The sequence below is a fragment of the Mytilus trossulus genome, chromosome 1 (assembly GCF_036588685.1).
Source record: "Mytilus trossulus isolate FHL-02 chromosome 1, PNRI_Mtr1.1.1.hap1, whole genome shotgun sequence".
Lineage (NCBI taxonomy): Eukaryota > Metazoa > Mollusca > Bivalvia > Mytilida > Mytilidae > Mytilus > Mytilus trossulus.
Window position 1 is genome coordinate 44,280,659 of NC_086373.1, and position 12,099 is coordinate 44,292,757.

Consider the following 12,099-nt stretch of genomic DNA (forward strand, 5'->3'; position numbering starts at 1 on the left):
GGATCTCAAATACATTCTATAAATCAAAATATAAATACTGACAAAGAAATAAATGTTCCATAGGGATCACAAATACATTCTATAAATCAAAATACAAATACTGATAAAGAAATGCATCTGTCTTGAAGGGAAATAAAAACAACACAATATGATGGATCCTCTTATATCCTTATTTGTAGTGGCTAAGAAAAGAAATGATAAAATTTCTTTTGTGAGAATCAAATGTGGAAAGCGTGGTAATTATGCAAATAGGAAGAAAAGGGTCACATAGTAAAACCTAACAATATGAATATTGGTACTAATATATCAAGAAGTTTTAATATGTAGTAGTTCAGAAAAATGTGACAGAAATGTGTTATTGACTCACTTTTTAATATTTTGTGGTATTAAATGTGGGCTTAAATGCCATTTTAACTCCTTTAATGTCTGTTTTGGAGTAAATCATGGGAAGATATTATTTGTGTCTTAAAAATAATACTTCAGTTTAAATAAATAATGTAACAAGGGTAAAATCATATGCTTACGTTTACAATTCTGGGTTGTTGCATCACCATAGTAACCAGGACTACACTGCTCACAGTTGAATCCTTCAGTATTAAACATGCACTTGAGACATTCCCCTGATGAGGTGTCACAACTTCCACCAATGTTTGGATCTATATTATTATTACAGATACACGGTTCACATGTACCATTCACATCCTTTGGATTTCCAAAGTAGTTGTCTGTACAAGTATCACAGTTTGGTCCTAAAAATAACATGAAATCAATGCAGTCATTTAATCTATCATCACTACAGTACGGCCTTAACATTTCCTACAAATATTTGGATAAGTTGCAAAGTACTCTAAATATACTGTTATGAGTGAGGATTTTTGTCAGTTACATGTCAAAGGCCTAGTCTGTGCTATTAATCTGTTACCCCAGTTTTGTCTTCAGATCTGTACTGTAAACAGTGGTTGTGGATGTGTGTGTGTTAGATTTGTTTTTCATTCATTTTTTTTAACATGAATTAGGCTGTTAATTTTCTCATATGAATTGTTTTACACTTCTCATTTTGGGCCTTTTATAGCTGACTATGCGGTATGGGCTATGCTCATTGTTGAAGGTGGTACAGTGAACTATAGTTAGTTAATTTCCGTGTCATTTGGTCTCTTGTGAAGAGTTGTCTCACTGGCAATCACCAAATCTTCTTTTAATATTGACAGCCATGAAATTGTACGAAAATATACAAATTGTTGTCAGACTTAGCAGTATTCAAATTTTGACTCCCCTTAGCCTTTTTTTACTGTTAAAATTTTTGAGAATTGTAAACTGTTTACTAGAACTAGAATACTGTAAACCAACTTATTTTCGCGAGCGATTTATTTTCGCCACTTTCGCGAGTAGAAAAATAACGTGAATATAAATCGTCGCGAATATGTCAATCTATGATCTTTCCTTAATAAACTTCATCAAGTAAATCAGATAATCGCGAAATTAAATAGCCGCGAAGTTGTCAAGAAAGGGCTAAACGCGAAATAAAGTATCCGCGAAAATAAGTTGGTTTACAGTAATTGTATCATCAAGAAGAAATTATAGGAAAATGTATTAACTGTGAACGCATTGGTTTGTAAAACGATTGCCATAAAGTAATCTGGTACATAGCATAATTCTTTAGTTTTGGTTCATGAGTATTAGATTCAAATAATTTCAAATTGTTTTGTAGTAAGATAGCAAAATGTATTATACCTTTGAAACCTGGATAACAGTTACAGACTACTGACTGCTGTCTTGGATCTTCATAACAGGAATCAGCATGCTGTACATCATTAGTTGGTCCTCCAGGACATAAACAAGGTCTGCAGGGTATGCGGTAATTTATACGAGGATCACCATAGTATCCATCCAAACACCTATAAAAAGTATTTTACATTTAAATATATACACGTTGCAACCCCTAAAAAAATCTTATTGTTTGGAATCTTCAAATTATTGATTGTGTAAATAAAAACTGCATAGAATCATACTGATAAAATCAAGCTGCATTTTCACCTACTAAAGGAATGGCTAATTTTCCTAACTCAATCTCTTCTTTCTGTTCAAAGCAATAACCAAACTGATATGCCAAACAAAAGTAAGTGTGGCATAAAAATAAGTGAAAAATTGTTTAGGGACCAATAATACCATACATTGATAAGATACTTGGTTACACACCCCATGCAGTAGAAGTAATATGTTAGATGTCCTTACGTGCACACCATTATGTAATCCTTTCCACAGTTAACTTGTTTAATAACATACTTTAGCTATAGATTTAAATAATAAAGACCTTTGCAGTGACTACAAACCCTTGATACTATGTTATTAGAGTATGGTAATAGTTAATTAGATTGTAGAACACTGAATACCTATTTTCCTAAGAATGTACAGGCACACTGTTTCAAAGTGAATACTGGGCTTCAATCAAACATTTTTCGTTGTTAACCTGTTTAAGTTGGTTGCAATTAATTTGAGCAAAATTTGATAAGACATGTAAGATTTAGTTTGTCAATAAATTTTTTAAAGTGATCATTTTTGTTTTTTCACAGTTAAAATAAAATGTATAAACACACAGATGTAAATTTCCATGATGCATCCAAAATGTTTTAAAGTGAAAATGACATGGTTAAACAGTGAGTTTTTACAGTTCAAATGAAAAACAGAAGTAAGCAGATTACGATTCGTCTTATTCATTTTTTGAAAAGGTTTCAATGTCTTTGAACTTGCAGTTCTTGTATTACTTTATCTTTAACTTGTCATGGTGTAAAACTTAATTTTAAAAAGGAAATAAAGGTGAACTATTATATATGAATGTTTATCAAATCTTACTTATCACACTGGTCACCAGCAGTGAAGTCATTACAATTATCACATCGGCCAGTTAAATCATCACACGTATCTGCATTCCCATTACATTGGCATGGTCTACAGCGAGGGAATCCCCAATATCCAGCCTGACATTGGTCACATATCTTGTTTCCAACATAACTTATACAATTACACTGTCCAGTCCTGGCATCACAGAATTTATCTACAGCACCATATTCATGACAGTTGCAAGCTATAATAAGAAAAAATATTTCAGAAAAGTTTCATTGATGAAAGTATTCCAACTTATGTTCAATAAATTGTTTTTGAACAATTAATCAAAGGATACACTTAAATGTTTGGCCTACTTCACTGATTAGTATTCCATGGCGAAAGTCTTTAAGATCAAGGTTTTACTACATGTACATGTATAATGAAGAATAGTCTTTATCAATGCTCCATGGAAATAGTCAAGGTAATGGTGATCCATGTCTTACAATCATTCTACACACCAAATACAGTTAACCGTTTACTTATAGCATCTTATAATGAGGGCAAAATGTTGTTAACATCCAGTAGAAAATATAATATGTACATGTATATCAGGAGAACATGCTAATATGATATCAATATGGACCTTGCTTGCCTGTTTTTTTTAACTTGCTAGTTCACCAGGTATCAGATTACAAGATAAGTCACCCTTAACCTACCCAGACATTTTAATGGTTGTTTCCTTGCAAGTAAAATTACTATCCTACTGTCAACTTTTAAAGTGAAAGCATTGCACTTCTACTTCCATTAATGTTGGAAGATCTGTAGTTTTGAAGTTGCTTATACTTTGATTACTTACGTTTGCATCCATCTGGTCCAAAATCATATGTACCAGGAGCACACTTGTTACATCTGCGACCAACAACATTAGGTTTACATCTACACTGACCACCAGCATATTCACATTCACTACTTAAAGATCCCATTGGATCACATTGACACTCTATAATCAAAATAAACAATATTTAAACAGATTAGAATTGATTTCTCATGTTATACATTTGATTATCACAATATTGCATTGATTGAAAGTAGGATTTTGTAAAATATAATAATTCCTTTGTTGAAATACAATCTTCCTTTTAACACATTTGAAAAATGGTCAATATTTAACTTTTTCTGGGACCTCATATTACTTTTACACTACTGGTTCTTCTCATCTTTTATAAACCATAAAATTTGAGTCCATGTGAAAATAATACCTATATAAAAGAAGGAGATATTTCTCACCTAATAATCAATAAAAAATATTGTTTTATTGTAAGGGTTCCATGAAATTATTTACAAACTTCAATGTTGTATGGTGTATCAGTATGATTTTGGCAAAATTCATTTAAAAAGGTAATATAAGTTGTTTCCAGAGAAGATGTTTTTTTCAGATTTTAAGACAGATATAATATTTATATACCAAGAGCTTTCTGGTGAATAATGGAAGAAATACTGAAAGTAAGCTGTCTACAGAAGTCCTGGAGTTCTGGTTGGTAGACTGACAATTGAGATTCACGACATCGGTAACGAATAAATTCATTTTTCATGTATTCTGGATAACCAATACCATGAAATATTGGAATACTATCTATGTTTGGAGTCAAAACAATCTGCAATCACAAAACAATGAATTTATTAACAATTATAACAATAGCACTTAGTTTTCAGTAAACAAAAACAAACAAATATGTTAAAGAGGAAATCTGGAAATAATTTCATGAATTTTTTTTTAACTGATAAACCATTTTTCTAAAGTTGGAGTGATGGAATTATGACTTAATTTTCCCTTACTTATATTCTGGTTTGAAGACATAATTTGACCCAAAATTTTCTGTGATTATTTGTCTAGTGGGGACAATAAAATGTGTAAAGGTCTATCTGGAATAATGTGTTTTCACTGCTATCTGGACATCAAATAACAAAATTGATGATGACAAACAAGTTTTTGTAGACATATAATTTTATGAACTATTGCGATACCAGATTCCTGTATGCATGTGATTTTGATAATATATTTCATATGTTGAATTCAAAATAATTTGAACTCCAAAAAGCCAGAAACTTACAGAATCGATCAGTGTAGTTGCATCAGGGGTAGCCTGGTTAGTCTTGTAACTATTGAATTTAATTCTTATCTTATATTCTCTCTCTGGTTCTAAGCAAGCTGCTGGACTGACCACTGAGTATCTACTACCTGAAAATATATGCATAAAGGTCAAGAAAAAAAAAATTCTACACATCATAACTAAGAAAGAAAATTTTGAAACCATAAAATTCAAGTTTAATGATTTAATATTTAATCTTTAGTTAGATCAACAATATGTATGAATGAATTTTCCTATAGGAATTAAATTTGAATTGCAAATTTATAATAGGTTACTTTTCAATGTTCATCTTCTTGACCTTATCTGTTTTTCAATCAGCATGCCAATAATGTTAAAAATAATTTAACTGATTTAATGTCAGTGATCCTTTTTTTAATAGCCAAAAAGTTTATATCACCAATATGAATAAAATTCAGAAAAAAAACTCTGATTTTGTATTTCCTATTTTCTTTTTATGTCTTATATAATTAACATAGTAATATTCTTTGAAATTTGTAGGAATGCAATAAGGTTTAAGACCAAACATTGTCTCATTATCCATCATACAACATAGCCTTGTTTTCATACTCAAAGATAGTATTTACCAGGTTGTAACACTGTAGTTTTTTTGTCATCTGCAGGTCTGTGATTGGCACATGGTCCTGTCTGGTCAACTGTCTGTGAGCGTATAACATCAACGTTAATGTCTTCCCACAATTCTGGCATCTGCAATTAATATAAATATCATGTCAATATCAGAAAACAAAGATTCAAAATATGACAATACAAGAGTGCACACGCTGAAATGTCTCACCTTCTTTATTAATCATTGATATTATGTTGATAGTCCTAAATATAAAACTTTATAAAAACTGTCACATAAACTTAACATGAACCAAGATAACTAAACATTGACCAATGAACCATGAAAATGAGGTCAAGGTCAGATGAACTACAGCTAACAATTCTTCCATACAACAAATATAGTTGACATATTGCTCATAGTTTAAGAAAAACAAACCAAAACACAAAAAGTCAACACTGAGCAATGAACAGTGAAAGTGAGGTCAAGGTCAAATAAAACCTGCACTCGTGACATATGGATCATATAATATTTCACCAAATATAGCTGATTTATGGCATATAGTATTAAATAAAAACACCAAATCTCAATAACTTTACTTTGACCACTGAACCATGAAAATGAGGTCAAGGTCAGATGACATCTCCCCACTAGACATGTTCACCTTACAATCATTCCATACAACAATTATAGTAGACCTTTTGCATAAATTATGAGAAAAACACACCAAAACACAAAAATCTAACTATAACCACTGAACCATGAAAATGAGGTCAAGGTCAGATGACACCTGCCAGTTGGACATGTACACCTTACAGTCCTTCCATACACCGAATATACTAGACCTATTGCTCATAGTATCTCAGATATGGACTTGACCACCAAAACTTAACCTTGTTCACTGATCTATGAAATGAGGTCGAGGTCAAGTGAAAACTGTCTGACGGGCATGAGGACCTTGCAAGGTAGGCACATACCAAATATAGTTATCCTATTACTTATAATAAGAGAGAATTAACATTTCGAAAAATTTGAACTTTTTTTCAAGTGGTCACTGAACCAATTTCGAGAAATTTGAACTTTTTTTTCAAGTGGTCACTGAACCATGAAATGAGGTCAATGACATTGGACATGTGACTGACAGAAACTTCGTAACATGAGGCATCTATATACAAAGTATGAAGCATCCAGGTCTTCCACCTTCTAAAATATAAAGCTTTAAAGAAGTTAGCTAACGCTGTCGCCACCGTAGATGCCGCCGCCAGATCACTATCCCTATGTCGAGCTTTCTGCAACAAAAGTTGCAGGCTTGACAATAAAAATAACATACTGATTCGAGCGTCACGTATGAGTCTTTTGTAGACGAAACGTGTGTCTGGCGTAAATATAAAATTTTAATCCTGGTATCTATGATGAGTTATTATACTGTGGGAGTATTGCTGAATCATATATAGCCTATGAAAAATGCCCTTACATAATTCACCTAACAAAGTTAACCACTCCTTCACATAAGTTTTTAAAAATTATTTTATTGAAATTTGTGTGGTTGAAATCATTAGAGGATCTCAATCATATCATTTGACCAACATTAGGTAACTTCTTGTAATTCATTTGACATTTATGATTTAAAATTATTTTTCAACAAACTTAAGGGGAAATTTTCTATTTTCATGAACAAAAAAGCCTTTGTTTAGATACCAACTACATGTTGAAAAGAGGATCATATATTTAACTTATGGTCGTTGCATGATCGTTACAATTATCTACATTGATTTGCATTATTTTGGCATCCAACATTCCACTTACAGAATTGTTAATGATAGCACTTACAAAAGTGATTTTCCTTTAAAAAAGTAGTTGACATGCACCCAGTATATCCGAGTCCCCACACAATGTGTTGCACTTGAAACAAAAATACTGTGGATTCAGTAAACATTGATTTTGGTGGATATTTTTAATTGCTTGGTTGACAAAGTCTGCATACAAGCCTATAGAACATTTGAATTTGTGGTTCACCTTTACCAACGAAATCCACGAAAATTGATATCCCATGAATACCACAGTACCTGTGAAGCAATAATAAAATATGACAAAATACTCTACAAATACATACCCTTGGGTCAAATCTAATAACAATATCATAATACATGGGGAACACAATATCATTCACAGTGAATTCAATGATGTCTCCTTCCATTATCTGCATAAATCCATTGCCTGTCCAACTCTGAAGCCCTGGTCTAGGCTCTCTTATATATGGCCGTGTATTCTGTAAAGAAAAAAATATAGTTAATGTAACTCTCGTCTTGCTCAAATGTTGAAAGAAATCAATATATATATATAATTATTTGCTAAGATATACTTAACATATCTTAAAATTTGCACTGTTTCTGACAAGTGTAAAAATGTTACCGTGGCCATTTATCACTGAGATGCAAAAAAAAATATATATTTCTGTAAAAATTTGTAAAATTACATAACTTCAAAATAATTTGACTTTTAAACTGATAAATGATCAGGAATAAATCAACAAGTCCTTCATTAAATATTTTTTTCATACAGTAAAATTTCAAAAACTTAAAATAAAAAGTTTCAAATATTCGAATGCAGGTCGAATAAAAGTGGAAATGAATGAATTATGTGGCGAATATGGGTCAATCACTTTAGTAGGGTTTTGATCATCTGCTTAGTGTAGTTACTTACTCCAATACCCAAAGCTTCCTCTGCTTCATACAAGAAGTAGTCCAATTTGCCAAAGAAATATTCAGAACGTGGTTGATCACACTTCCTACCAATTATGTTTGGTTTACAGGTGCACTGTCCACTAATAGAGTCACACTCTTCAGATGTTGCACCACCTACATCACAATCACATGGTCGACATCCACTGACATCAGAACTTAATCCCCAATATCCAGGCTACAATAGTAAAACAATAACTATATTTGTACAAATCTGATAACTGCTTTGTTTTGTATTTCTACCCTGCAGTATAAAACTAATAGTAGGAAGATGTTAGTTAATTAGGTAAAGTATAATCATTTTATTTTTTACAATCAAGGAAATCATTGAAGATGGAAATTCTACAACCACATTATCATGTCAGACCAATTTGTATCTAATTGATTAAAAAATATGAACAATACATAAGAAATGTCAGTTATATCCAGTATTTAAAAATCCAATTTCACTACTTTAAATTCTGAAGTAAGAGTAATATCATTGTCTGTAAACCAAAATGAAAATTAAGTTATGTCATTGGTCAAATATCAATTGTTTAGGGTATTGTTTACAAATCAAAATAATTTGGTGTATGATTTTACTAAATATAACTCAAAATGCTTTAAAATCTAATGAAATGTTGAATCCAAATACTCACATAACATTCATCACATCTCTGTCCTGTGACAAATCTTTTACAGAAACAAGCACCATTTTGTTTATCACAGCCCATATTATCTATAGTGCCTAACAGATTACAATCACATACTGAAATACAGATATAAATAATATCAATTATTCCAGCAAAACTTGAATAGCATATCATGAAATTAACTGTAAAGTTGTTGAGTTAAATCTGAAATAGTGGTAATTTAAACATATGTAATAGAACATAATGTTAATAAAATGTTAACATAGAATATTTTTTTTGTTACTTTTCATAATAAAATGATAAAAGTTCATCTATAAGACTATTTAAACTGCTCATCTGATCTTGACTATCCACCAATTTGTAATTACCTTGAAACCTGAACAACATTCATCATAATCAAATTTAAACAACATTGTCTAAATGATTTTGACTGTATATTTAGTACAAAGAATTCAAGCAAGATCAAATAAGTAAATCATTATAAAGTTTCCAACCATCCAGTAGATACATATATATAACAGTGTCAAGATGTCTGAATGATCAAATTCTGTGATTTCAAATAAACAACCATGAGACATTAAGCCGTAAGTTTAAGGGTCAATTTGATACACTTACTTTGACAACCATCAGGATTATCTTCACTGAGCATCCAATAACCATCAACACAAGAATCACAACGTTTTCCCTCTACTTTAGCTTTACAACGACATCTTCCAGCCTCCAAACCAAAATAGGGATCTGTATGATCATCACATCGTCCATCTCTCTCAGATCCTGCTGGATCACAATCACAAGCTGAAAGAACATGGATGATATAATATCAGGGGAGATAACAGTAACTTGATTCAAAATACAATTGAACTGTTTAATATGGGTGAATAACAGATCTGATTATTGACACATTATTAGTTTGAAAAATGTAATGCACAAGAAATTTAACATGAATATAACTGAAATAACAAATGTATTTTTGTATCTCGCATCAAAAAGTAAGTGATAATTTTGATACGCTTACATAAATGCCTAAATATATCATTATCTGATTTTTTTCAAGATCTAATCAAATATGTGAATTTGAGTCAAATAAGTGAACATGAATTTACAACCTATGACACTTTAACAAGGAATATGTATTACAAAACAGTAATAAATTATTTTCATTTACCTATGCATTATATGCAGGGGTTTATCTAGGTGTTTTGAGAAAAAGGACCCTGGCCATTTTTTGTGAATTTTTTAACACGGTTTTCAATGAAATTGGGAAAAACATCCAATATACTAGATGTTAGTTTTAGTGTGTTTAATTCATTATTTTTTTTTGTTGGTGAAAAAAAAAGCAAGGACTGCACCTATATAACCAATATAACAATATGGCATTACAGTTTATTATCGTATCAAAATAATGAGTTCCAACTTCCTAAAGGATTGTTACTTTTTTTTAAATTTTGACATGAAAGTTGTAAACTAAAATATTTTGAGTTCTGTATAAAATATATCCGATGCTTGCACCTGTCTAGAATCTTATGTACAGTGGTTGTTGTCTGTTTATGTAGTTCATATGTGTTTTTAGTTTTTATAAAGATTGGTTTTCCTATTTGAATGGTTTTACGCTAATTATTTTTGGGGCCTTTTATAGCTTGCTGTTCCGCATGAGCCAAGGCTCTGTGTTGAAGGCAGTACCTTGACCTATAATGGTTTACATTTTTAAATTGTTACTTGAATGGAGAGTTGTCTTCTCATACAACATCTTCCTATATCTATTTAAAATCCTTTTTTGCTACAAAGTTATTTAAACAGAGTGCTAAAGTGAATATGTTATACTAAAAACTATCAATAAAGAAAGAGACAAACAAACATAAAGAAACTTGATCTTTAAACGAAACAAAAATCAAGATACCTTGACATATCTCAGGGTCTCTTATATCTCTATTGGGATCTTGAAAAAAGTATTCTTTGCATTCCTGACAATTCCTGCCTGTTGTGTTATGTTGGCAATCATCACATACACCACCACTGATCTCACCAGAAAATACAAACACTGAAGGGTCAAAATGACATTCTGTTGCATGATTGTTACAGTTACATTCTAAAAAGAAAATAAATGATACATATATTTCTATAATTCAATGTCATATCAAAAACTTAGTAAGTCTTTTGTTGTAAAGATATGTTGCATTTCTATAAAGAGATTACTTAATATGACTACTAGCAATGAAATACTATGTTCTTCAATCATAAAAGAGGGGACACTTGCAAATATATGTTACATAACAATTAAAACATGTAAATGCATTATCTTACCTCCTATACATTTCTAGGAATATGATTGGTTAAAAGCGTTCTTGTGGAAACCGTGTATATTTGATATTAGGTTAGTAGGGAGGCAGGGCTTATTTCATAAACGGTTAGTAGTGGAGTTATGTCCCTTTATATTCCATATAAGGAAGTAGGGAGTCAGGGCTTATTTTAAAAAGGGTAAGTAGTGGTGTTATGTCCCTTTAGAAAAACAATACTGAGAAAAAAAAAAGGTTTCAACAGATGAAGAAATTGATGATTAAGATTGAAATAAATTCATAAAACATTAAAAGTCTAACAAGTTGTCATTGTTGGCATCTGGTTTTGTAGGATCAATGGAGTAGTTTCTTAATCATGTTAATTCTTACTTTAATGTAGACTTGCTCATTTTGATAGGTCACTGGTCTAAATTTTACACGTTAAGCTAGTCGGTAAGATAAATTTGTTACATAGTGTGCTAGTGATGTAATATGGTATATATGGGGTCAGTAAATTCCACATAGGGATTTGAGCTTTGTCTATGTAACTAATGTCCAGCTAACAACATAATCTTAATTCTGTTACTTGCATTTGAAATCAGTCAAGACCTAAAAAATATGACAGTTTCAGACCTTTTTTGAAATACTGCACTCTATGTGGAAAATTATGAGGTTTCTTTGATTTCTGTTAAAAATGTGACAATTCCAATGACATAGGCTTTGGACAATTTCAAGTTATCTACTAGACTAAGTACTAACTCTGCAATGCAGGTGACACAATAAAAACTCACTCTGACAGGCATTTGGTGTATTCTGTTGTGCTGGTTTCCATGGAAGGTCACTGTAAAAATCTAGACACCGTTCACAATTATCTCCTTGTGTATTATGTGTACACACACATTTACCATGCACCTGAAA

The 12,099-nt window shown here is 31.2% G+C and overlaps 1 protein-coding gene across 2 annotated transcripts in view; it reads right to left on the reverse strand.

Annotated features, from left to right (window-relative positions):
* Positions 1-12,099, reverse strand: part of LOC134725295 (laminin subunit beta-1-like) — a 60,646-nt gene that overhangs the window by 23,957 nt on the left and 24,590 nt on the right. For both annotated transcript variants that reach the window (XM_063588998.1, XM_063589005.1), the window contains exons 6-18: positions 11,973-12,093; positions 10,806-10,994; positions 9,524-9,703; positions 8,915-9,024; positions 8,239-8,454; positions 7,649-7,804; positions 5,558-5,678; positions 4,935-5,062; positions 4,289-4,478; positions 3,680-3,823; positions 2,851-3,082; positions 1,732-1,895; positions 525-749 (exon numbers count right to left, since the gene is read on the reverse strand). In XM_063588998.1, the coding sequence (XP_063445068.1) occupies positions 525-749; positions 1,732-1,895; positions 2,851-3,082; positions 3,680-3,823; positions 4,289-4,478; positions 4,935-5,062; positions 5,558-5,678; positions 7,649-7,804; positions 8,239-8,454; positions 8,915-9,024; positions 9,524-9,703; positions 10,806-10,994; positions 11,973-12,093 (2,176 nt within the window). The remainder of the gene's footprint in view (positions 1-524; positions 750-1,731; positions 1,896-2,850; positions 3,083-3,679; positions 3,824-4,288; positions 4,479-4,934; positions 5,063-5,557; positions 5,679-7,648; positions 7,805-8,238; positions 8,455-8,914; positions 9,025-9,523; positions 9,704-10,805; positions 10,995-11,972; positions 12,094-12,099) is intronic.